Source organism: Cercospora beticola, chromosome 7 (assembly GCF_033473495.1).
Source record: "Cercospora beticola chromosome 7, complete sequence".
NCBI lineage: Eukaryota > Fungi > Ascomycota > Dothideomycetes > Mycosphaerellales > Mycosphaerellaceae > Cercospora > Cercospora beticola.
The window spans coordinates 1,249,785-1,275,244 of record NC_088941.1 but is presented as its reverse complement, the minus strand read 5'-3'; the positions used below and the strand labels follow the sequence as shown (position 1 = coordinate 1,275,244).

The 25,460-nt window shown below is 48.6% G+C and overlaps 11 protein-coding genes across 11 annotated transcripts; 5 read left to right on the top strand and 6 right to left on the bottom strand.

The window, feature by feature from the left end:
- Positions 1–178: 178 nt before the first annotated feature.
- RHO25_010736 (uncharacterized protein) lies at positions 179–995 on the bottom strand (the record flags this gene model as incomplete). The annotated part of the gene is made up of 3 exons (XM_023602368.1): positions 179–206; positions 260–435; positions 489–995. The coding sequence occupies 3 exons, from the start codon at positions 993–995 to the stop codon at positions 179–181; spliced, it is 711 nt and encodes a 236-aa protein (XP_023450842.1).
- A 1,165-nt stretch (positions 996–2,160) lies between these two features.
- RHO25_010735 (uncharacterized protein) lies at positions 2,161–2,802 on the bottom strand (the record flags this gene model as incomplete). The annotated part of the gene is made up of 1 exon (XM_023602369.2): positions 2,161–2,802. The coding sequence occupies one exon, from the start codon at positions 2,800–2,802 to the stop codon at positions 2,161–2,163; it is 642 nt and encodes a 213-aa protein (XP_023450841.1).
- A 702-nt stretch (positions 2,803–3,504) lies between these two features.
- Positions 3,505–4,707, bottom strand: RHO25_010734 (uncharacterized protein; the record flags this gene model as incomplete). Its single annotated transcript, XM_023602370.2, has 1 exon — positions 3,505–4,707. The coding sequence occupies one exon, from the start codon at positions 4,705–4,707 to the stop codon at positions 3,505–3,507; it is 1,203 nt and encodes a 400-aa protein (XP_023451344.1).
- Positions 4,708–5,129: 422 nt separating this feature from the next.
- GAR1 (H/ACA snoRNP pseudouridylase subunit) lies at positions 5,130–5,794 on the top strand (the record flags this gene model as incomplete). Its single annotated transcript, XM_023602371.2, has 2 exons — positions 5,130–5,244; positions 5,301–5,794. The coding sequence occupies 2 exons, from the start codon at positions 5,130–5,132 to the stop codon at positions 5,792–5,794; spliced, it is 609 nt and encodes a 202-aa protein (XP_023451345.1).
- Positions 5,795–6,458: 664 nt separating this feature from the next.
- On the bottom strand, positions 6,459–9,423 carry RHO25_010732 (uncharacterized protein; the record flags this gene model as incomplete). The annotated part of the gene is made up of 3 exons (XM_023602372.2): positions 6,459–7,058; positions 7,107–8,451; positions 8,504–9,423. The coding sequence occupies 3 exons, from the start codon at positions 9,421–9,423 to the stop codon at positions 6,459–6,461; spliced, it is 2,865 nt and encodes a 954-aa protein (XP_023451346.1).
- Positions 9,424–10,323: 900 nt separating this feature from the next.
- RHO25_010731 (uncharacterized protein) lies at positions 10,324–11,442 on the bottom strand (the record flags this gene model as incomplete). The annotated part of the gene is made up of 1 exon (XM_023602373.2): positions 10,324–11,442. The coding sequence occupies one exon, from the start codon at positions 11,440–11,442 to the stop codon at positions 10,324–10,326; it is 1,119 nt and encodes a 372-aa protein (XP_023451347.2).
- A 130-nt stretch (positions 11,443–11,572) lies between these two features.
- On the top strand, positions 11,573–12,343 carry RHO25_010730 (uncharacterized protein; the record flags this gene model as incomplete). Its single annotated transcript, XM_023602374.2, has 1 exon — positions 11,573–12,343. The coding sequence occupies one exon, from the start codon at positions 11,573–11,575 to the stop codon at positions 12,341–12,343; it is 771 nt and encodes a 256-aa protein (XP_023451348.2).
- A 2,124-nt stretch (positions 12,344–14,467) lies between these two features.
- Positions 14,468–15,572, top strand: RHO25_010729 (uncharacterized protein; the record flags this gene model as incomplete). Its single annotated transcript, XM_023602375.1, has 2 exons — positions 14,468–14,529; positions 14,588–15,572. 2 exons carry the CDS (start codon positions 14,468–14,470, stop codon positions 15,570–15,572), a joined length of 1,047 nt encoding a protein of 348 aa, XP_023451349.1.
- Positions 15,573–16,195: 623 nt separating this feature from the next.
- Positions 16,196–16,765, top strand: RHO25_010728 (uncharacterized protein; the record flags this gene model as incomplete). The annotated part of the gene is made up of 1 exon (XM_023602376.1): positions 16,196–16,765. One exon carries the CDS (start codon positions 16,196–16,198, stop codon positions 16,763–16,765), a length of 570 nt encoding a protein of 189 aa, XP_023451350.1.
- Positions 16,766–16,948: 183 nt separating this feature from the next.
- Positions 16,949–18,708, bottom strand: RHO25_010727 (uncharacterized protein; the record flags this gene model as incomplete). Its single annotated transcript, XM_023602377.2, has 4 exons — positions 16,949–17,190; positions 17,243–17,454; positions 17,509–18,503; positions 18,559–18,708. 4 exons carry the CDS (start codon positions 18,706–18,708, stop codon positions 16,949–16,951), a joined length of 1,599 nt encoding a protein of 532 aa, XP_023451351.1.
- A 478-nt stretch (positions 18,709–19,186) lies between these two features.
- Positions 19,187–20,375, top strand: RHO25_010726 (uncharacterized protein; the record flags this gene model as incomplete). Its single annotated transcript, XM_023602378.1, has 2 exons — positions 19,187–19,370; positions 19,420–20,375. The coding sequence occupies 2 exons, from the start codon at positions 19,187–19,189 to the stop codon at positions 20,373–20,375; spliced, it is 1,140 nt and encodes a 379-aa protein (XP_023451352.1).
- Between the last annotated feature and the right edge of the window lie 5,085 nt (positions 20,376–25,460).

Below are 25,460 nucleotides of genomic sequence, written 5' to 3'. Positions count from 1 at the left end.
CTTTCATTATATTCGTCTATGGAGACTCATGCTGCCACTATTCATTGTGGCGTGTACACCATCTTGCAAGCCAGATGTCCGGCTGCTGTCCTCCGTCGCGCATGGATGTTTCCTTGCTTGGCATTCTCGCTTGCCATTCTTCGTCACTGGTCAAGCATGCCTAAAGCTTCCGAAGCCTCTAGTTGAAGCTGATGTGGACGTGGTCCCTATGTACGATTAGCGCGATTCTGGAGCAGTAGCAATATTAAGTTCATCTTACCAGTGGTTGGCGGTGATGGATCCACGATCTCCCTGGGTGCGCCAGTTGTTCCATCCAGTCACAGCATCCCGACCTGGAGTCCAGATGCGCTGGCCCCAAATGACATACTTCATGTTCAGCGAGCCACGGTTGTTCATGGCCCACTCAGCGATCTGGCGACCAGAGATGGAGGCTTGCTGTGATCGATATCAGTAAAAGCAACGAAGGAAGACTGGCACTGAAGACTTACACCACCACCATCGCTCAACATATAATCAATAGCCTTTCCGCAGCAGTGATCACTGCCACTTCCGCAAGCGCAATCACGGATACAGAAGATCTCTCGAATGCGGCCTGGGAAAGCGTTGATCACTGTATTGGCACCAGTGACAGCAACCTGTTTGCAGGCGCCCACACCAGGAACAGATGGCCTGTTGTAACCTCCCCAGCCTTGAGCATTGGAAGAGCAGCATTGCATCTGAGCTGGTCCTGGGCATTGTCCCGAAACACTGCTGCCAGCGCAGTCACTTCGCCAGCGGCAGTTGCCTGAAGAGCCATTGGCGCAGCTAGGCTTGAAACAGCACCGAACATTGGCAGCATCTGCTGGACAGGCGCCAGCGATCGATGTGCCTCCTCCGCTGGTGCAAGCACCGGAGTCTATACAGACACCGGCGATGCCGTTGGGTCCATAGCAAGGATCGTTGACTGCTGCAGAGGCTACAGCTGCCAGGGCGGAAATGAAGAAAGTGGAACGCATATTAGCTGATTTAATTGGTTGATATGAGTGAGTGCTCAAGTGAATCTCCATCAAGGTGGCATCGCCACAGCTCATATATATATTCCCTCCCCCATGTCCTCACTCGGCTCTTTCCTCCCAACTTTCATGCTCCTACCGTATCTCACCAACAAAACCGAGCTCAGCTACTGTACTACCATGCGCTCTCACGCTAAGGATCATCATGCGACCATACCATGTGTGGTCATTTCTCGCTAAATTTCTGCGACCAACATGCAACTCTGCATACCAGTCCGCATGACGTCTGCCTCTTTGTACGACGATCAAGATAGCAACGTGCTTCAGGAACGAAAGGAAGTTGGCTTCGCCAAGTGCCGTGCCATGTGGCGCTGCTTGGGACCTGGCAAGCTATGGACTTTTGCGGAAGGACCCTGCTTGATCAACATTGGCTGTGCGGAGGACGCCGCTAAAGAGCTGGAGATGATTCGTGGAGGGGTTGCAGACCTGTTTCCTAGAGCTTGAATGTAGCGCGGGTGGTTGCGTTGTTCTTGGCTCGGGAGAATACGTGGTGGCTGGACGTACAGTAGCTGTGGTAGTGAGTTCGTATAAAGTAATAGTACGCTTGGATTAGCGGGTGCGACAATCAGAGGGGAAGCTTTTGTGCTGATCTTGAGTTAGTCGCTCAGGGCATCGTTTTCTGATGAAGCTCTCTTCACTAGATGCTTTCTTTTCGCTAGGTGGGAACAACCAGGCAAGAGTTCATACGTGCTCGTTCTTCGTGCTACCTTCAGCTGAATCAACATTGGCAACGAATCCTCCCTTTGCTCTTATGCGCACAGGCTGGAGAGCTCTTCGAGTTGTCCGCAGACAGGTGCCCACGGCCAACCGTAGTACCACGAGAGCCAACATTATTCGGAGTGCAGTACACTGCCAATGCTGACGGGAACCCGGATGGGCCTCCTCTGTTTATGCCAATTGAAACACAAGTCATCCATGCTCACTTGTCTAGTGCTCGTCAGCAATGCAGTTCGCATCGATGAATGCTCTGAACGGTGTGGTGCAAGGTTACAAACAAACCATTGCAGCCCATTCGCTCATCAGAGCTCATGTAGGACTTACCCGCTCCTTCATACCATAGCTGAGACGCCAACAGACTGCGATGGGTCATATTCGACGATGGGAAGCGTCAAGCCAAGCCCAAGGACTTGCGGAGTATTTGCATGACCGCTTGGGCGAAGGTTTGATCTTGGAGCTCCAGCTCAATAACATCAATGGCTTCCTTCCTGTCAGATCCCTTCCTCGCAGCGTGCATATCCCGCACCACTGGCTTCAGGGCCTTGGCCATTGTTCGAGGTGTTTGGAAATTGCGGTAGAAGCCCACCGTGGCACGAACAGTGTCTAAGTCCGGAAATTTCCGCAGCAGGTCGAGCAAACGCATTGCAATGACTTGATTCTGACTTCTGCCGAGGTGAACCTTGCGCATTGCTTGCACGGGAGTAGGAAGCTGCCGAGGGTCATTGCCTAGTGGAAACTGGGATCTATAACCTGCCGAATGAAGGTAGAATGCATTGTTGCCGTAGAGCACTGGCATCGCTTCTTGGTAGACTTGTTTGCAGGTCGAAAGTAAATTTGTCACCAGTCCGGGTGGCGTGTCCCAGCCGGACATATCGGATGTGACTTTGCCCAGGTCGAGACGCAAGTACCCGGCGCAACGGATGGAGGAGTCAGCAATCAAGCAGAGCTTGTAGATTCTATTGCGGAGCTCCGGCGGAAGATCGAGAAAGCCCACAGCGCCAGAAGCTTCTAGCTTGGAAGGCGACGGCGCCATCTTTGCGAAAGTGTTGCTCTGCGTCACGGTCAGCAAGAACGACCAAGAAGATCAAGCCAGCTTGGTACACCAACCTGGTGGACTCGCGAGCTTTCGCGGACGACTTCGCGAGTAACGTCGATATGTTGCTGCAGATGTCAGAAGTCAAGCGGGAATCAACTTTGACGGAAAGAGACGGCGTCACGCGCTAGCAGGGGTCCGGCCGCGCCTTCACTTCCTCTCTGCACCTTCCGAAGATGTCGGGGAAGGCACGGCGCACCTCCAGTGCAGCGGTGGTGTCTCCAATGTGCCCAGCCGAAAGTGTATCATTCCTTACACGTCAGGCACGAATGCGCGCAGTACGATCTACGTCCAGCAAGCATTGCTTCCTCATTGAGCGTCTATTGCGATTCACTGAAGCAGCTTCTTCGTGCCATCTCATGGAATCCTGGTCTCAAGGCAGCTTGGATCGGGGACCGAGACTTATGTTTGGCGCGGAGTGTTGTTGTCAAACACTTGGGGCTATTGAAAGCAGTTGCGCGTCTTCGACAATCCGTTCACTTAGCATCTGCTCGCTTGTTACGCCTTCCAGCTCAGTACGAGTGACGTCTCGTCCGTGTGGTAGCGCATTGGGAGGACCATGTCTTGTCTGCGTGTAAATTATAGAAGCACTGCCGCCATTTCTTGAAGCTGGCATCACAAGATGCGCGCAATCCCTATAGCTCAAGCTGTAGAGGTCTTCGTCAAGACCGCGAAGAACAAAGGCCCCCAGCGTCCTCCACCAGGATGGTCAGGCAGCACAATCCAGCCATATTTTGTACGCTCAGCCCAACTCTTCTCTAGCTCAGTCTCAAGCGCTACATCTCCATGTCCGGCACCAAAGCCGACTCTCACAGTCCACTTTAACATTCCCTTTTTGCGCTCCTTCTCGACCTGCGACAGCATCTTCTCGATGACTCCATCGTTTTCCGTCGGCTCAATGGAACACGTGGCATACATGATCGTAGCTTCGACTTTAGCTGCCCGTAGACCTGTCATCAGAAGCTTTACCTGGGTCTCAGCCAGGCGCTTCGACGAGCCCGGCCGCCAATTGACCATTTCTGGCGCTTCACCGCCACCGAGCCTTGCATTTGCATGAGCGTGGATGATGTGACGTTCTGATGAACATGGCGCATCAATCAAAACTTTGTCATATCCGACAGTCCCATTAGGTGTCTTCACGACGAGTTCGTAGTGAGCCTTTGGGTATGTTCCGTCTATTCGCAAGGTCGAGATCCGTTGAGCATCGAATAATGCCTTTGGCAGGTAGCTGCGCAAGTTATCGGCCAGTCGCCTCTGTCGCGGTGCATCGACCTCGTTGGAGTGCAAGGTGCCGATCTGAAGTGGTCTCTGCTCGGAAACCTTGGCTCTGGCCTCCGAATCGTCGGCGTGGTGCTGAACCCAGATATTCTGTGCCAAACTGATCGATTTCCCTCCTGGTGCAGCGCACAGGTCGAGAACGTTGTCACCATGCTTGACGTCAAGTAGTTGTGCTACCAGCGCTGATGCGGCATCCAAGTTCCAATGCGAGCATAGCTGGCCGGGCGCTGAGACGGGCGCGGGAAATGGTTCACTGGAAGGGGCCGGAGAGCCATCTTCTGCAGACTTGGTTTGCCTCACGACCAGATTGAGCGGGAGATTCAAAGCAGCATCTGACCCACTAGGCTGAGGAAGCTTCAAAGGCACTTCTTCCGTGTTAGGGCTGCTGATTTTCTCCTTGGTCGCGTCCAGAGGGGCGTAACGATTCAGCAAACACGCATATCTCGTTGGTTGCTCAAGAGCTGGTCTCAAACTGTTCTGCCATCTCGCTTCGCCCCAAATGGCAGCATAATGTCGATCGAATGCGTCTGCAGCGCTCGAAGCTGCTTTTCTTTGGGTCTTTGTCATGCTTGCTAGATGTCAGGCACGAGAAGAAACTTTTGACCTCACCTTGGCACTGAGGAAGACGCAATCAGACTACTCTTCACTGTCAGCTATGTGATGTGGCGAGCTCGACTCCAGTGGACCAGCGGCATCACAGCATATAATCGATAGCGACCAGGAACGGAGCGACGTGAAGTCGAGAAATCTCGAAGCAATGCCAAGACGTGTCGGCGGAAAGAAATGCCGATCTCCATCGCATCGCAAAATTATCCAGAGCTTCAACCTCACGAAGCAAGCTCCCTTGCAACCACCTTCACTTTCACCACACACGATTCGCTAGACCGTGGCAGCTACTGAAAGGTAGCTCGTCATATCTGCGCATTCGAAGCGCAGGCTGAGAACAGGGTCGATCGAATAAGAGGGAGCAGGCGAAAAGAGCTGCGAAAATGTCGTTCCGCGGACGAGGTGGAGACCGCGGTGGTCGCGGTGGATTCAGAGGCGGTGCGCGCGGTGGCAGAGGAGGTTTCCAGCAGTCATACGGTCCTCCAGACCAAGTCTACGGTATGTACCAGTCTTGCGACATTTCACGGCACCAGAATCTGATAAATGAACCACAGAAATGGGCAGCTTCCTGCACGCAACCGAGGGCGAAATGGTCTGCGAATCCATCAACGTTAAAATTCCCTACTTCAACGCCCCCATCTACCTCGAGAACAAGACGCCCGTGGGAAAAGTCGATGAAATCCTCGGACCACTGAACCAGGTCTTCTTCACGATCAAGCCGCAAGAAGGCATCCAGGCCACGAGCTTCAAGAGCGGAGACAAATTCTACATTGGAGGCGATAAGCTATTACCGCTGGAGAAGTTCTTGCCAAAGCCCAAGCCACCGCCAGGAGCACCAAAAGTGAAGAAGCCAAGAGGTGCAGGCGGTGCCGGACGCGGTGGACGAGGCGCGCCAAGAGGTCGCGGAGCACCAAGAGGGCGGGGCGGTGACCGCGGAGGTTTCAGCCGAGGTGGTGCACGAGGTGGTGGTCGCGGGTTCTCTGGATCTGGCGGTTTCAGCCGAGGTGGCAGCAGAGGTGCGCCTCGAGGCAGAGGTCGGGGATATTAGGAAAAGACGCGATTCACGAGACATTGGCTAGGCGTTTGGCGTTTCAAGAGAGAAGGGAGTCCGAGGCGCGAAAATGCCAGTATTGATTGTTTTGACGCAATATGGGCTGGCAGCTACGTCCTCTGCGCGTTCACAAAAGCTGACGAGACCAGGGAGTATGGGCTCGTAGTGTGTCGCTATTGTAGCTATACGACTTGTACAATTCTACAACCCAGCCCCATTTCCCACTCAATTCTTACTCAATTGTCCTTCAGTTCTATGCGGCCTTCACAGAGCGCGTCCACAAGGGAGGAAACCCGGACGCTACGCTCCGCGAACGACTCTTCCCTCGAAGACATGCGGAAACAGAGACCTTCATAGCTGTTGTACATCTACGGGTACCAGAACTAAAGTTATATGCCTCTCAACAATCATTCCTACACGATCCGGGACTCATTTTGCACCCAGAGAGGTCTAAGCACATTCCCGAATTTCGAGAGGAAAAGGCTTCGTGACACTGAACATTGGACAAATCTTTACAGTTCGATCCTTTGTCATTATTAAGTACTCATGCGATCGTCATTCATTCCATGCACTCGTCCCCATAAGGTGAGCGATTACATGCATAAGCACGTCCATCCAATCACTTAATAGCCAGCCCACAATGCGTAATTCCCGGTGATCCTCATACCAAGAGCAGCAGTCTCGACGCCAAGAAGGTCAGATTGCTCACCACCGTCTCCTTTCCCACCACGACACCCACAGAGCCCGCAATCTTCTCGCTGAAAGCTTGACTGCAACCTACAGCTCGGAGCTGCCCAAGCACACTTGGTACATCTGGCTTGACGTTGAGTTTCTCGACGAAAGTGGAGAGGATAGCAGCGTAGACTTTGCCATCAGCGAAGGATGTCGACAGGTTGTCGACGTGAAGGCCAGCTTGGGTGGCATAGGCTGCCGCCCATTGCTGAAGCAGCTCCTCTTGTTCTGCTGGAGAGACTGGTAGGTTCGCAAGTGCATGTCCGGCAACGCGATCGATGTCCGCGGCAAGCTTCTTCCAGTCTACGAGGTATGAGAGGCCGTAGTTGCTCACGAGAGACCAAAGGAGGCTGAGGGTCTTCTCGCGATGACCGTTGACGATATCCTCAGTGGCGATATCAGCGACCATGTTGGCAGTGGAGACATCGTAGGCGGACAAGGCTCTTAAGGCAACCTGGACGTTGTAGCTGCGTTGCGAGGAGTTTTCACCAGGAAGCTTCAGGAACTGTGACAAAGTGTTCTCCGATTTCTGATACGGCGTTAGCAGAGCCACATGTGAGAAGATCATGCGACGTACCTTGAGATCCATATGTTCATACAGAAACGTCTCAACAAGGCGTGTGAGGAAGACGCCATCGCGGAAGTCCGTCGCAATGTTCGTGACATGGTAGACGACCTCCTTGAGAGGATCTTGGCGGTACTGTACATCGTACTGCAGATGCTTGAGCGTACGTATGATGTCTCCGCAAGCTGGAAACATATGACGACCAAGTGTCTGTAGAACGGATTCAGTCGTCTTGATGCTTGAGTCGCGGGTGATGAGGCAGCCACCGTCGACAATACCAACCTCAGCAGACTGGTCGAGGAGCCAGGCGAGCATCAAGCTTCGAAGCATGGTCTTCTGCCAACGCAGAGTGTCGAGACTCTCGTCGCTGGTGGCATGTGGATCGGCATCAACATCGACTACGCAGACGAAGAAGTCTTCGAGAAAAGCGGTCTGGGCACGCTTGCCAGATCTTGGATCCAGGGATGAGCCAGGTGAGGTGTTCAAAGGCTGAAGTACTTGTCTGCCAGCAACGACCTGAGCAGCTTCGATCAGAATCTGGTTGTTGTATACTTCCAGCCACATCTTCATGAGGCGCTTCCGCAGTCCTAGATCCTGTGTGGGCTGGTGCGTTCCAATCGAATGCTGCGGATGAGCAAGTGCGCCGTATTTGAGCGAAGCCTGAAGACGGCTATGCAAGCTAGCCACTTCCGGGCGATTATACAGGTTGACGAGTTGCTCTCTCAAAGACTCGCCAGCCGCTGAGGCGTGAATAGCTGGAGCCGGCGAAGTGAGTTGAAAGATCCCGTTGATAACTTCGGAGAGTGCCACTTCCTGGAAGCTCAACCACTTGTCCTCGTAAAGAGCCGGCTGCGAGAGATTGCCTTCGAGTATTGGGTACTGCTGGAGCTTGGCAAGTTGTTGCTCGTTGCGCTTGCTGGCAACGAATTCACGAATCCTCTGCTTCTCTTCATCCAACTTCGAGCCAGCCTTCAAGGGCGGGGAATGGTCGTCAGCGTGCACTGGTGCAGTAGGCCGACAAGTAGTCTCCCCGGTAGTGTTGAGCGTATGCGCAAAAGCATCACGCTCATCGATAGGCATGAATGTGATGGTCTTGCGCGGCTTGTCTTTTGGGCGGTCTTTACGAAAGTCTATAGTTGTATGCATCTTCATGCCCGGTGGGATTTGCGAGGGCGCCGATGTGAGTTGGGCGTGTGCCCGTGGCACGATCGATTGCCTACTGCGAGAGGCCTGCGTTGGTGCGTAGAGACTGCGTGGCAGAGTACGTGTCTCAGTGGGCTCGACAATGCCAAAAGATTTCACGGCCTTTTGTGCAAGCACTTGTCCGGCTGGTGGCAGGTTCTCCTTGCCAGTATCGCTTCAGATAGAGTCAGTGAGGTACGTTTACAGTGATAGACGGAGTGACCTACGCTCCAGCCACGTCCCATCCAGGTATGTTCTCCGTGGAGGGTGTCTCGCGCAGAGGCAATCGCTTCGGTGCCACCAACAGTGACGATCTCGACTTGCGTACGGGCTTCTGGGTGACGCCAGAGTTCTCTTCGCTCTGTAACTCTCGGTGTCCAGTGAGGCTTGGGAGGTGGAACGTGTCCTCGATCCGATGAGTGTCATCGCGAGCTCCGGGGTGTATGGTCATGACCGTAGTATCTTCCGGCACGAAGATGGTCTGTCGTCGCGGGGGCTTCCTGACGGTGGAACCAAGTCCCAGTGATGCACCTCCACTACCGCGCGGTAACTCCTCACTGACATTGGTGCGCCCTGGATGCAGTCTATTCCCTCCCATTCCGATCATGCGTCGGGATTCCCAGCTTGCATTGCCGCCAACTGGTCCGCCACATCCACCAATGCTCATTCTCCCTCCAGCAGAGATGCGACCTTGTGACCCATCGTTCCCTCCGTTACAACCAGTTCTGCTATCTTGGATGCGAAGACTGGCCATTCCCAAGCCAATGCTGCTCGCCGTACCAGAGGTGCTGCCGCCGCCCGCCATGCCATGAGGGCGCTTCGCGGGTGGTTTACCCAGCAAAGTGCTGTGACTTACCTGGTGGTTGTTTCCAAGCACCGGCTTCTTCACTTCTCCAGCAGTAATCTCGCTCTCCTCACTAACATCCTCGAAGATGGTGACGGGTGCTGCCTTCTTTCTCGCCGGGCCCCCCATCATGCTTCGCCTTCGTGGTTTAATGCCAGTGAGCGGTTGATCGATGGCGCGTGTATAGTCGATATTGGTTGTGTCGTCTCCAAAGAGCTCAAAAGAAGAGATGCGCCGGTGCGAAGGATCGAGAGCCGCAGGTGCAGGACAAGGCGTCTGCGAAGTAATGGAGATTCGAGACATGGCGGCCAGAAAGTGGGGTGGGTTCCCAGATATTAGATAAGCAGTCCCGAAGCGATCGCAGTGGCTCCCATCAAGCAGCAGCGACAAACGGAGATGCGACTGCTGCGCGTTTGCTCAAGATGCGCTGGGTCTGTTGCGCCCGTTTGTACGTGAAGTTGAAAGTGACGTGCAGCCACGCAGCTCTGAACCCATGCATCGCCCATGTTTATCGCGGTTGCCTTGGTGATTTGACGAAGTCGCGTTCTGATTGGCTGCAGAAGCGAGGACAGTGAACTTCACATTCGCGACCGTTGCGAACATGTCCGAACGAGAAGTATCTTGTGCAAAAGGGTGCGACTGAAGTGCGAATCGGAGCCTGCACAGGTGCGCGCATGTGCACGTCGAGTTGCAGGCGACGATGAGACATCGCGACCACAACTCGGCGGACGCTGCGAATGGCCGTGATTGTGGCGAGCTTGTGTCAATTTTCGCACGTGTTACACCTCTGGTAAATGATGCTCGGAAGCATTTGATATGGCTGCTGATGCTTATAGTCGGTGGTAGGATGAAGGTGTGGCAAGGCGGCAAGGAGAAGGAAGAAGGTAGGCATGTAATGTTGAGCCAATGTGAAAGTGAAGTAAATTGCGAAGTGGCAATCTTCACTTGGTGCGATGAAGATCTTTCTGTAACAAGAAGCCACCAGCACTTCCAAGAACTCCGAAAATCATTCCGACTTGAGTTGCTGGGCCAGATAGAGGTGCACGCGGTCGCATAAATGGATTGAAATAGCTTCAATTCGCGGTCTGATGCCTTTGGCCTGCTTCGAGGCTTGCAGCCCATTAGAATGTGGTCCGATCGCAACTTGCTTCTCTGCAGTGGAGGCATTTCACAAGATAAGAGCAACTTGCGAGCTTGACAGCTTCAGTTGTCGACATAGTTCTGAGCCTTTTCCAGAGCCAGGACCGCTTTCAGGCTCTTCAAGTCCTTGACTATCACCATGACATCGTCCTCGATGCCTAGCTTGTATATGAGATAGTCTCTCTCGGACTCCTCGCATAGCTTCGTCAGGTCAAACTTTGGTATACCAGTCCACTTATCAGTGACCCAGTTCTCTGCGGAGCAGTTCACAGTCCCGCCTTCCAATTCTGTCCCTTTAAATCTCACGACGGCAGATGCATCTTTGATTTCGACCTCGTCGAGCCTCTTGATAAGGCCATGTGGGTGCGCGTACTTGAGACCGGAGACGACATTTCCTCTCAAGATCTCCAGGACCTTTTCCGGCATCTGCGTATCCCACTGCCACTCAGCTACAGGCTTCACATTACCTCCTCCAGACTTGTTCGTCAACGTCGCATAGTCGTCTCTCGTTTTCTGATCGGCAAGTCTCACCCAAGATCCACCACCTTTGCCTCGACCTTTCTTAGCCCCCAAAGCTTGCAGCACCGAATTCTTCGCGAGCACCCAGGATACGTGTCCTATCAGACCTGGTGGAGGAACAGTACGATACCCGTATCCTTTGAGCGGTCTGAAATAAGGCTTTGTGGGACCTGGTTCGCTACCGCCTTGTCGTGGCATAAACAGGCCAAAAGGAAGAAGGAGATCGCTGGGCAGTCTTGTTCTGGTCAAAGCACATTGCCGAATAGGCGTTTCTAGAGCTCGCGCATATGGGTTGAGTGCAAGTTCTTGCTGAAAGGGTGTCACACTTCGTGGCTCGGAGGTACCGCTCGTCTGGGCAGTCTGCCCATCCTTGGGCTGTCTGTACTTGTGACGTGCTTTCAGGTATAGAGGATCCAGAATTTCTGGAATTGGAAGTGCTCTACTGCCATTCTTGCGGGTTCGCAGTGTTCGCGTGCCATCCTCGGAGATGATCGTAGGCTCACTTGCAGAGATGGCTGGCGGGGCTTCGCGGTACCCTTTCCGATGGCCAGTGGACGCATTGGATGAAGCATGACGCCGAGGCCATAGTAAACGTGTTGTTCCGTGTGCCACAGCTACTGAACGTAGACTGGGCTTCTTCGAATGTAGCATCACATGTTGCATGAGGAGTGTGAGAAGGTGTAGCATGCGTCGAGTGCAGGTGGGTGGAGCTTGCGGCTTCGGAAGTGCCACTGACTTCAGCTTTCACCTCGTCCACAGACACGTCCGTACAGCATCATTATCTCCGTTCAACATGGAATTTCTCGCGCGTCCTGGCCTGAGGGCTACACGAGCACACATTCTGCGCCAAATGCGCCAGACGCGTCGGAACTTCACCATCCCGCCATTTCCACCACCACCTGCAGTCAATGCCGCCCAACAGCAGTCTGCGGCTCCTCAGACTCCCCGCTCCGCCATGCCCATGCCCTTCGTCACCGACATGACCAATGGAGCCTGGCACACGTCCGACATATTCTCGCGACTCCTCAAAGAACGCATCATCTGCCTCAATGGCGAAGTGGAAGAAACCATCTCCGCCTCCATCGTCGCCCAGCTCCTCTTCCTCGAAGCCGACAATCCCTCAAAGCCCATAAACCTCTACATCAACTCGCCTGGTGGCAGTGTCACAGCAGGTCTCGCAATCTACGACACAATGCAATACATCCAATCCCCGGTCACCACAATCTGTCTCGGACAAGCTGCAAGCATGGGCAGCTTACTACTATGCGGAGGCGCAAAAGGAAGGAGATACTGTTTACCGCACTCGCGTATTATGGTACATCAGGTCAGCGGAGGATACAGCGGGCAAGCTTCCGATATCGCGATCCACGCAAAGGAAATCCTGCGGGTGAGGGAGCAGTTGAATAAGATTTATCAGGCGCATCTCCCGAAGCACAAGTCGTTGGAGGAGATTGCAAGCGTGATGGAGAGAGATTTCTTCATGAGCGCGGAGGAGGCAAAGGAGTGGGGCATTGTGGATGAGGTGCTCGATCGAAGGGCAAAGAAAGAGGAAGAGGCCAAATGAATGACAAGTGCTGGGACGTCAAAACGACCGGAACTTTGTGGTCCGCTTCGTACGCACCGAGGTAGGGAAACTTTTGAGCCAGACACTCACTGTGAAGCTTTGGTCGCAAAGCGATAGCTATCGATCGCGCGAAGCGATAGCGCCTGGTGCCAAAACCCTTCGCAAAAAATTATGGAGCAGGCCAGACTCGAACTGGCATCCCTGAACCACGACGCGACTGGTATGCTGCGGATGACGCCTTCTATCAGGTTCAAAACGCCATTCGGTGTTTCTTACAAGACTGGAGGTCGCCACGCGACAACCACGATCGGTGCAGGTTCGGTATCTTACCATTGGACCACAGCCCCTTCGATGACAGACCTATCTTTCGTGGCGTACAAGTACGTACAGAAAAGAGGCGAAGTTTCCCGAAAAGCAAAAGGTGCAGCAAATGCGCACACGAAGCAAAAAGAGTTTGGAGCAGGCCAGACTTGAACTGGCATCACTCGAGCCGAAGTCAACTATCACGACCGCGAATGGAGCTCTGTCGCTCGACTAGTGTGCTATGGTGTTTTTGAGGCACTATAGCATGCTGTGAATCTAGACAGAGCGCCATTTCAAACGGACTTTCCCCTAGTCTCAGACAGCGCGGTATCTTACCATTGGACCACAGCCCCTGTGATGACAAAGCTGCCTTTCGCGACCTACAAGTACGCACAGAAAGGAGGCAAAGCTTTCTGAAAGCCAAGGGCAGCAGCAAACGCACACACGAAGCAAAAGGATTTGGAGCAGGCCACCACGAGCCGCGTTGCGATCTGGAGTCGCGGTTGATGCTCTCATCAGACTAACGTGCGTGACTGTATCGAGGACGCTACATCATTGCTTCTTAGAAGAAGATGGCCAACCCTGCGTCACCAGCTTGCTCGGAATCACACAATTGGTCACAATTACTCAGAATCGCCTTACACAGCTACGCACAGCACGGTAGCAAGCTTGCGAAAAGCCAAGAGATGCAGCAAACGTTTCGACATTCAGCAAAAAGATGTTGGAGAAGGCCAGAATCGAACTGGCATCCCTCGCACCATTCAATATCGTGGCTCTCCCAGGTGTACTGCTTACTCTTGAGGTCCCCAGCGCAGCGAATACCGGTCTACTCACATACACTCCACCCCACCTCAAGTGTTTGAATCCCCCTGGGAGCATGAACACTACTAGAGTGAGCGCGAGGATCTTTCCATTGGACCACATCCCCTGTGACGACTGAGCAACGTTCTACGCAGTACACATAAATCAGAGAACAAATACGATTGTGCAAAAGCCAAGAGACGCAGCAAACACGTACACTTCACGCAAAAAGTATTGGAGAAGGCCAGAATCGAACTGGCATCCCTTCGCACCGATTCAACGGCTCACAATCAGGCTCCTTTGACTTTCAGGCTTGTTCGCCCACTGAGGCCCTTCTTGCGACATGTATTGGTGTATACACGCGCTCCCACCCGGCCTCGAGTGTCTAGTCGGCCTGCGAGCTTGGACACTACGAGAGTGAACGCGAGGATCTTACCATTGGACCACATCCCCTGTGATGACAGTACACTTTTGCGAAGGCATGTATAGGCAACCGTAGCGTAAGCAACGGATTGCTCCTTCTGGCAAACTGAGACAATCAGCAAACGTGCGTAGACAATGCGGACAAAGTAGACAACAACTTCAGCCAACACTCGATGCCTTACCTAGGGTTTCCGTCATGTGATACCCGCTGTTGAGGCCGCAATTTGCTCGGAACGACAAAGCTAGAACGAATTGCATGCATCACCTGGCAATTGCGTTTCTCCCGCGTACTGGGTGACGACTTCGCACAGGCTTCCGCTTGGATCAAATGAACGCCTTGCACCAGCTTGCTTTGATGCAGCTAGATTGGATCGGGCTATAGATGTTGACAGCGCACAACTTCCAAAAGTGGTGGCCTCATCTTCCTGCCATTTAGTGGGTCAGGAATCAGATATCGAAAAATTTGTAAGCACGTGGAATAAGCTTCTGCGGAAGAATATTCATTCAAATTTGAGAGCGTGCGCCCAACTCAGATGCACAAATATCCACTTCATCCTTTTCCCTTCTAGCAGCACCGTTGAAAGCACTCTTACCCAAATGGCGCGGCAATCAAGAACGCTGCTGAATGTCGAAGAGTGCTCTGCCGAGCTTAGGGCAATGTGAGTATCACCCGGTGTGCATTTTTTACAGCCGCTACAGATCTGACCTTTGCAACAGCTCATGTCGCAATGCCAGCGAGTCCACTTTCCTCTCATTGCCAGCCGAGATCCGCAATCGGATTTACGAGTATGCGTTTGGCGGCGACACGCAGAGAGTTCGAGTTTCTAGCAAACCTGGTCGTTACCCTGTGCTGAGCGCCCGCAGATGCAAATGCGAGCTGTCCGAGCAGCAGATGATCGAGCGCTACAAAATGAACGGCGATATCGAAATTTTCCCCGATCACTTCTATGGCGAGGAAAAGGAGCTTACGGATTGTCACATATGCTGCAAAGATCGCCAACACGACTGCCTCAATCTCGCACTATTGCGAGTTTGTAGGCAGGTGTATCACGAGGCAGCGCTCATCCCGTACTCCAGCAACGAGTTCATTCTCGATGCGACTCAGTACGCTTTCTCTGCCTTTACCTCAGCTCTTCTGCCAGCGCAGCGAAAAGCTATCACGCGCGTCGCTCTGGTCGGCGACTCTTTGCCGAACGTCCAATTGGGCTACGCCGGAACTCTGGTGGGCGTCAAATCTCTTAGCGTGCGCATATCCTTGGCGCATGCTCTAACCTGGACTGCTCCTCAAGGCCCATTGTGGGAGCGGCCACCGAAGCCGACCAAGAAGGCTTTACTGGAGGGCATAAGACCTCTAGCTCGTTTCCCGGTTGACAGAGCCAGCGTACTCGTGACTTGGTGTCGGAATCGGTACGAATCCCACCAGAGCGCGGAAAGTGAGCTCGAGATATCTTTCAAGCGCTCCTTCGACGAGATCCAAGCCGAGGTTCGAGCTGCGAAGGCGAAAGCGATACTCAAAAGGAGGAATATTGAAATTGCAGCGGAACGGGCCAAGCGAGAGTCGGAAGAGAGGACAAGGTTGGGAGATAAGACCTCCTCCAAAGTCACAGAGCAACAGATGGCGGATTGGGACGCGCGCCGCACAGCTGCGCAATCACGTCGTTCGAGGAAGATACATTTGCGCACCTCGCAAAATATGCATTGATGAAAGCTATCCTTGACATAGCTTGCATCAGACACTGCGAGATGAGCGAACACGATCACGACGGAACATCAGACACAGTATTATTGTCAGGGTCAAACGAAGAACGCAGAACGCTCTCTAACAAAATGACTGTGCCTCACCGACACTCTGGAATGCGCTTCGTTGAATCCTTGCTGCTTCCGATTTGTTCTATTCTACTGCTGAGTGAGCTTTACCCCGGGAATCATCGACGTATCTAGGATTTTCTGCCACGAAGCCACAAGGACAACTTTCCAAAATCAACGTTCGGGGGCCATGTGCGATTAAGAACCACTGGGACTGAGCAAACTATCAAGGGCCAAGATGCAATTGGGTAGTTTACCGCGATCCACTTGCTGGGTCGCTCAAGATGGAAGCTTCCTTGGGCCTCAAAGTCTATCAAAAAAAAATTGCTATGTAGCTTGGCGACGGTGCACTCCTTGGAGACACTATTCTGACATACAGATGCTACTCTCTCGACTCACTAGGATAATCTATCAGCAAGCTATCAGGACTCCAAAGCCGGCTGCACCAGACCCAGTCTAGTCACTACTCCGGTTTTTCACAAAAAGCCGAACGCTCGCTTACGCTCTTTCAACAAGATCATGGATAGCCAGGACGAGCTACATCACGCGCTGGCAACAGCTGAGCAATTTTGGGCGGTCGCGATAATCTTGCTGATATTCATCTTGGGACCTGATGTCACACAGCGCGGCGATATATTTCCACGATACTACATCAAGTCTACTCGATGGCCAGGAATGGTGACTGTGCTATTCGGACCTGTACTCGCCAGTATCATCATATATCTCTGGCTAAGGTTTCGCTTCACGTATTCAGAGCTCCTACCTGGGTGTCGGCCTCTTGAATACTCGGCGTCAGTGGTGGGCCTTAGCCCAGTAGCTTGGGCATGCAATTTGGAGAGGCTATCGCAGTGGGCAGCGATCGTTGCGAAAGAAGGCATCACAGCTCAGTCGCTGCTATCATTGTGGAAGATGGCTTTCGTGCAGGACGTGGTTGCAGGCGTCGGCTTTGTGGCATTCACTACCTGGCTGAAGATATATTACCCATACCATCTTCACAAGCTGAATACTCGGGAGAGCGATCACGGAGATGACAAGACTTCCACCTCCCCTGCAGATTCTGGCCCGCGTGATGGAGAGTCTCTTGTATGAACCAAGTCGAAAGACAGAACATGCTGCTGCACGCAAGTGGTCGAGGTGTTCAGAACTAGCACAGAAGAGCAACAGGAGTCATAGTCATGGTGGAATAATGGTCCGAGACGAAATTTTCAGTGCCTCGGGAATCACTGAACTTCTTACTTCCCACGCTGTACATACACAATTACTATCGCCTGCCTAATACTGGTAGCGGAAGGTAGCATTCTCCTTATCAGTCAAATCCTCAAACGCATGGGTAGTGTCCTTGTCGTTCGCCTCATCGATACCTTCAGCCGCGATCTTATTCCTCTTCGCATTGCGCCTCATCAGCGTGAGCCTTAGGACGATCAACGTGAGGATGAGCAGAGTATAGCATCCGATGTGGGTCGCAAAAGCGATGAAGTAGCGCGGAGCATCCCATGCGAGGAAGACTTGTGGTCCTGCTTCTTATTAGTACGCTGACGTGAGGCGCGGGGCGGAAATTCAGCTTACCAATAGCGTTACCGACAGCCCATGCGATGAAGTTCATCGTCACTGCGACACTCTTCTTGGTTTGACCAGCGACGTTCCGAGAGAGCAGACTCATTCCCAAACCTTGTGCTGCCCAGAAGGACAGAACGATGTAGTAGGAGAACAGGAGTCCAGCTTCTGTCGCTACGCTTGTGTTTTCGACCGTCATGAGGACGATGGTACCGGCGAATGATCTGCCGGCAGTGTTAGCATCTTGCCACGGTGCGAGTATGCTCGATTGTACTCACGGCAAACAGAACAAAGCCATGATTAGAATGTTCTGTCCAGTCTTTTTGACCAGCCACGCAGAGCTGAAAAGAACAATAATGATGTAAGCACCAAGAACCATGGCCAACAATTGCACTTCCAAAGTCGTGAATCCGAGACCTTTGATAATGATGTTGGCGAAAGCTCCAAGACCACCAGTTGGCAAAGTCGTGCAAATCTGAATCAAGCAGTAGCACCAACACTGAACATCAGTCAATGCCTCCCACAAGTGCTCCTTTCGGAACGTCTTGTTCTGCAGACCAGTCTGGTTGCTTCGCACACGCTCGACCATCAGTCGCTTGTCTTCCTCAGTGAAACACTTGGCTCGCATGGGAGAATCTGGCAAGAACCAGATGACGAACACTCCCCAGCCTACAGAGAAGACTCCGTATGCGATGAAAATGGCTTGCCATGACTTCACGGCACCCTCGTTACCGATCAAGGAGAAGCAGTATGCCAGCAGACCACCGACGATTTGTTGCGCACCGTTCATGGCGTACCAGCAGCTGACGATGAGAGCTTGTTCTTCTCGCTTGTACCACATGGAACTCATGATGAGGAACGTCGGTTGGCAGACGGCTTCGAAGATACCCAGCAGAGTCCGTAGCGCGACCATGCCTGCGAAGTTGCTTCCTGCAGCATGGAGAGCGAGGATTGTGCCCCAGACAATGATGCAGGTTCCGAGGAATTTGGCAATGGGCAGGCGTTGCACGAGCCAGTTGATGGGGTATTCGACGATCAAGATGGCGATGTAAATACATGTTGTGAGCCAGGAGAATTGTTGTCCGACAAGGTTGAGGTCCTCGCGAAGACCCATGATCGAGGTGAAGGAGAGTGTGCCTTTGTCCAGAGCTTGCAGGAAGTATGTGAAGACCATGATGGTCAGAACACGCTTGTCGATGAGCTTCTTCAATCTCTTGTTTTCTGAGTCGCTGATCACGACGGCTTCGGCATTGGCATATTTCGCGACTTCAGCCTGCGCAGACAATTGTTAGCATAGTCTTCCAGGCTCTGTCTGAGGCGGTACTTACATCCATACGGCTGTAGTCTTGCTTTCGCAGATCATCGTGGCTCAGTACTCTCTCGACCTCTGCTGCATTGTAGTCGTTCTTCTTCTCATCGGGATACTGTGGTGCAGTGGCAGCGGCCACGCCATCCTTGCTGTTCCTGATGCTGCCCATGATGGATGTCGTACCGGCGGAGAGTGCTTTGGAGATCCAGAGAAAGGAGAGCTGCAACCCCGGATCAGTTCCACCTCGTGGTCTTATGCACTATCTCGGATCATCTAAGTACGGCACAGTGGTCTGGGCACAGCACGTGGAGAAGCATGCCGACAGCCTGCGAAAGGCAAAGCAATTGGAGGGAACGCATGTTTGCAGTGCCAAGTCCTGCAACCCCAAGCGCCCTGTGACCCCCAAAGTGCTATTATGGCCCGAAGTGGCTTGGCCGAGCTGTAACGCTTGCATTGTTTGTGGAGTCTCCGCATATTTCACGCTGGGGAAGGATTTCGAATGTGGAGTGGACACCGAGCTCGCTTGGGTAACCTTCGGTCTTCGGGCTGATTCCCAGCGAGTGGAGTAGACTTGCAAAGCTCAAGTATTGCTGCTGATGACTCTGCGAGAAGGAATCGCAACCACTAGGTTTAAAGAGCCAATCAAGATGCCGCAGCAATCCGTGAGTGTAGATGGCTTGTACGCGAAGGACATCCGATCACAAGTTGACCTGTTGATCAACAACCTGGTCAACATCAAGGATGAGGCTGGTGAATTTTTGTTGAGACTACCGGACGGGAGAGTGATTGATACCAAAGGATGGAACGACTGGGAGTGGACGCACGGCATAGGTAAGCTCATTGAAGCTTTCAGGAGTGAATCCTGCTGACTTCATACCAGGCCTCTATGGCGTGTGGCAATACCACACATTGACTGGTTCAAAGCAAGCTCTAGAAGTCGTTGAGTCGTGGTTCACAGGCCAATTGGCCACTGGAACGACGAAAAACATCAACACAATGGCTGTCTTTCTCACATTAGCATATCTTTATGAGAAGAATGGCGAGCAAACGTACCTTCCTTGGCTCGACTCGTGGGCTGAATGGGCCATGTACGAGCTAGAGAGGACGCCTTTTGGCGGCATGCAGCACGTCACGTACCTCACCTACAACCATTACGAGCTGTGGGATGATACGCTCATGATGACTGTCCTCCCGTTGGCCAAGATTGGCAAACTGCTGAACCGGCCGCACTACATCGAAGAGGCCAAGCGACAAGTCTTGCTGCACATCAAATATCTGTTCGATCCCACGACTGGCCTGTTTTTCCACGGCTGGAAATTCGACGAGTCTGCACCTGGTGGTTTTGGGCACAACTTTGCGCGGGCAAGATGGGCTCGCGGTAATTGCTGGCTGACCGTCTTCATCCCGGATTTTATCGAATTGCTGGACTTGCCGCCGGGAGATGGCCTTCGGACGCACCTTATCGACACACTAGAAGCTCAATGCATAGCTTTGAAGAAGTTACAAGATGATGAGGGTATGTGGCGAACGCTCCTGGACGTGCCTCAAAACGAAGGCAGCTATGTCGAAGCCTCGGCGACCGCAGGTTTCGCCTACGGCATCCTAAAGGCGATCCGAAAGCGGTATATCAGCAAAGATTTCGAGCCTATTGCCACCAAAGCTGTTAAGGCCGTGCTGAGCCGTATTGCGCCTGATGGAGAGCTGAGAGACACCAGTTTTGGGACAGGCATGGGCCACGACTTGCAGCATTATAAAGACATTCCAGTCACAAGTATGCCGTATGGACAGAGTCTGGCGATGATGTGTCTTGTAGAATATCTGCGAAAGTTCGTGTGATCTGTAAAGATTTGTAACAAGAGATAGACTGTACAGACCCTCAGTGGCTTGAAACAAAGTGAGAAGATTGGCATCCGATATGTCAACGTAAGGCGACGAGTATGCACAATTCGAACTCCGAGCCCGGCAGGTTCGTATCCAGAATGTCATGGACTTGAGCAAAAGGGAAGACTGTTGCCAGCATTTGCCAGAAATGACCGCAAGCGATCACCTCCCGCTAAGCATTGTTCTTGAGCCACTTCCCTGAGTAATCACTATTTCCAAGCAACATATGATAGCCAGCTGGACGCGGAAAGCAGGATCCCAGCTGCAGGTCCCTCATCGGCGGTGTCCAGATCTGATCAGAGGTGGCGTTTCGTGGTAAGCAAGCAAGCCGGCTTGTACAGCTTTTCTTTGTTTCCAAGGCCGTTCAGTGTGTTGTGGCGAGGCCAGAGTATGTGAGTGCTTTTTGATAGACCCGTCTCCAGAGATGATGGAGTGCAGAAGGTAAAAGAGGAGGAAAGAGGAGAGTCGTTAGAATGAGAGTCGTCGACGAATTACATAAAGTCTTGGCATCTGACAAGCTTGTGAGCCTATTAGGGTGCCTTGTTAATTCAAAGGATAAAGAATCTACGTATGCAGTGCTATCTAAGGTACCTAAATCGTGCCTATATATACTAGAATCGCTTATTATAGCCTAATATTATAATTAGCCTCTAATATTAGTATAGTACCTAATAATATTAATAGTTCTATTATAATATTAGTAAAGTTATTAGCTTATAAATTAATTCTATAGTTACCGGCTTAGCTAATTCTTAATACTCTCTCTTAGATAGCTAGTAATTATCGCCTAATTAGGTAGATTTACTTATTATAAAGTAAATAATCTAAGAGCTTATATTAGATAGTATTAAACTTTAATAAAATAGCTAAAAACATAAACGCGCTCTAGTAGGCGATAACGATAATAGCGGGAGGCCTCGAGACCTTCTAAAACGCAATAATACCTCTCGACTAATACTATAATACTATAAGTAGAGAAAAGAGCTTAGAAGAAGGAAGTTATAACTCTAACTCCTAGGCGGCCTAAATCTGCCTATAACTACCTCTCTCTAGCTAATAAAGCTAGAAAATAACTACTACTACTAATACTCTAAAACTAATAATATAAAAGAACTTAAAAATACTTATAGAATAGATCTAGAGTTACCTCGATATCTAGATAATCCTTTCTTCCTTTCTAACTCTTCTTCTTCTCTAATAGGCCTAATAGGCCCTCTTCTATCTTACTCTTCGCTAGAAAGAGTTCTAGACTCTTTAAGCTATCTAGAAAACCCTTTAGAGCTACCTAATACCTACTACTACTACTTCTAAAATATAGGCCTAGATAGTCTAATTTAGATATATAATACTAAAGCTCTAGCTTTAGGTATCTATAACTATCTTAGTAAAGATAGGAAACTAAGAAGAAAGAGAAATAGTAAAGAAAATAAGCTATAAAGAGCTTAGAAGGAAACTAGGTATATAGTAGTTTAAGGCTATATAAAAGCTTCTAAGTAGAGACTTTAAAGTTATTCTCTATAAAGAAAGAGAGAAAAGTAGACTAGAGAAGAACTAATCTTAGCTTAAAGCTATATACTTAGAGGCCTAGGTAGAGATACTAAGTACCTAGGTAACTATATATAGTATTAGAATATTCTAGAAGCTAGAGGATATAAATAGCTAGGTCTAGCTTAACTAAAATAACTTTACCTAGTTCCTAGATAAGCTTAAAATTAGAAAGGCCTTTTAGCTTAAGAACTAAAAAGTAAGAGGAGAGACTAACTTCTTATTAGTAGTAATAGTAGTATAGGATAGATAGACTATAAAAGAAATATATAGAAGAGGTATTACTATTAGGTTAATATAGTATATAGTAGAACTATACTATCTATAGTAGAGGATTATATAATACTTAAAGTATAATAGCTTTAGATATATTACTACCTACTATAAAGCTATAGAAGATATATATAGATACTATATAGAGAAGTATAGGATAGATAGCTATAAGAAGAAGAAAATTAAGTATAGTAACTATAGAGGAGACTATAAGGTATACTCCCTCTAATATAGCTATAAAGCTACTATAAAAGCTAAAGTAAGAGTATTCTTAGAGTAGTTTAAAAAGTAATAGGAGGCAGCCTTAGGTCTAATATAAGGAAATAGTAATATAGAACCTCTAATCCTTAAGAGGAAAGCTCTACTAGCTAAGCCTCTATAGAGAGATATTAGATATAAAGGTAGGCCTCTAGGTACTATAGTAATAGTAATAGCTAGTAGGAGGCAAGCAAGCAAGCTCTACTTCTCTCTTATATAGAAGAATAAGGATACCTAAGGAGTAATAAGTATCTACTAGGAAGATATAGATATCGACCTAATTAAGCTCCTTTCCTAAGAATTCTATAAATCCTATAAGTAGCTAAACTCTAATAATCTACTAATATAATATTAATAGGTTAAATACTACCTAAACTCTACTACTAGATAGCTAAGCTATAGAAGAGGCTATAGTAATAGCACTATAAGAACTATAGCTTAATACTATAAATAGTAGAACTAAAGCTAAGAAAGGATACTCTATAGTCCTCCTACTCTAGTAGAACCTAAGAGTAGTAATACTTATATTAGATAAAGTTAGAACTAATAGCTAGAAACTACTCTTCTATAATATAGGTAACTTAGTAACTATCTAAGTCTAGATACCTATAGGAACTATCTCTATTTATAACTACTATAACTCCTTAGAGCTAATAAGCTATAAATAAGAAGGGACTATCCCTATACTCTAAGAAGTACTATTATAAACTCTAGGAGATATAAAAGTAAGCTATATAGTAGTAGGAGACTTTAACTTCTACTATCTAAAATAGGAGGGAAATATAATCTAAACCTAATATACTATAGTAGATAAGCTTATTAAAACAATTATAGAAGCCTAACTATAGCTAGCTCTAGAGCTAGAGATAATTATATAGAAAAGATATATAGCTAGCTACTAAATACTAGACCTAGTCTTTATTAGCCTCTCTCTCTAAAACCTAATCTAAGAATATAAAGCTCTTCTAGAAGAGATATATAGCTCTAACTATATCTCTCTTAGAATAACTTTCTATATTAACCTCTAAGAGCTAATAGAAAGAAGCTAGAGAAAGTAGTAGAAAGCTACTAACTAGGATAGAATCTAAGACCTTATAGCCTAAAATACTAACTAACTTAACTAACTCCTACTTAATATAAAAGAATATCTAGATATACTAGCCTATAGAATATAATCCTATATCTAGAGAATTATAGAGAAAATAGTTCTAATAGCTAGACTATTAAGCTATATAAAGATAGTATAGACCTAGGAATATAAGAATACTATAAAGCTAGTAAGAAAAAGAAAAAGAGAATAGAGGAACTATAAGATAGAATAGAGCTATAAGCTATATATTAAAGTATTATATATAAGAAGTAAAGTTATAAGAAGAGAGTAAAACCTAGCTTAGAGAAGACTAATAAAAGAAGTTATAGAGGACTCTAAGAAGATCTAGAAAATAGCTAAATAAGTAAGAGAGGGAGCTAACTAAGAGTACTAGCTACTATACTTCCTAAGCCTAGCTAATATAAAGTATAATAGAGATACTAATAAAAGGAAGGCTATAATCCTAGTAAGATACTTCTTCCTAGACCTAAGGAAAGTAGACTTAAGTAATATCTAATATACCTAACTACTACTCTAATTCTAGATAGAAGTTAAAGTTTAACTAAAGGAAGTAGAAGGAGTCTTTAAGAAACTATCTAGTAATAAGGCTCTAGGACCTAACTAAATACTAAACCTCTTACTTAAAGAGTATAGAGAATAACTTTCTCTAATCCTAGCTAAACTCTTTACTATATACCTAAAGATAGTATACTACTCTAAAGCCTTTAAGTACTCTATAATAGTAGTACTTAGGAAACTATAGAAACTAGACTACTTAAAGCTAGGAGTATATAGACCTATTACTCTACTTAATATAATAGTAAAGGTCCTAGAAGCTATAGTTACTAAGAGGATATTAAAGAAGACTAAAGAATAGAAGCTCCTTCTAGAAGAATAAATAGGTACTAGGCCTAGTAGGTCTACTACCTTAGTATTAGACCTTATTACTAAGTAAGTAAAAACTATCTAGAAAACTAAGCTAGGAGCTATAGTATCTATACTCTACTTTAATATCTTAGAGGTATTTAATAAGGTCTCCTACTAGAAACTACTTTATAATATTAGAATAAAAGGCTTCCTAGACTATACTATAGGCTTTATCTAATTATTCCTCTAAGATAGAACTACCTACCTAAAGCTTAGAGAATTTATAGACTAACTAAGGCTCTAAAATATAGGAATTCCCTAAAGCTCTACTCTATCTCTAATCCTTTTCCTCTTCTTTACTTCTACTCTACTTCTAATACTATATAAAGAGACTACTTTAGTAATAGAGTTTATAGATAATTCTAATATCCTTATATATAGTATATTAATAGAGGACAACTATAGGCAACTTAAGAAAGCCTACTAGAAATATAAAGAATAGGTAAGGAGATATAGAGTAGAATTTATACTATAGAAATACTAGCTAATCTACTTTACTAGGAGTAGGAAATATAACTTTAAGGCTATAGTCTAAATCTAGAGATTTAATAGAGAACTACTACTATTACTTAGACTTCTTAGAGTATAGGTAGATACTAAACTTAAATAGAGCCTATATATTAAATAAGTAGTAGAAAAGGGAGCCTATTAAATATAATTACTTTAGAGACTATATAAGTCTATATAGAGAGTATCCTTCTAAAAAGTAAAGTACCTTTATATAGTAGTAGTAAAACTAGCTATTACTTTTAGCTACTAAGTCTAGTCTAACTTAGAGAGTATATAAAGCTACTATAGGAACTTTACTAAACCTATTAAGAAGATCTAGAGGGAGGCTCTAAGAAATATTATAAGAGTATATAAGTTAGTTATAATAGCTATTCTAGAGAGAGAAGCAAATATTACTCCTCTCTATTTATATACCTAGGACCTAGCTAAGTAAGTAT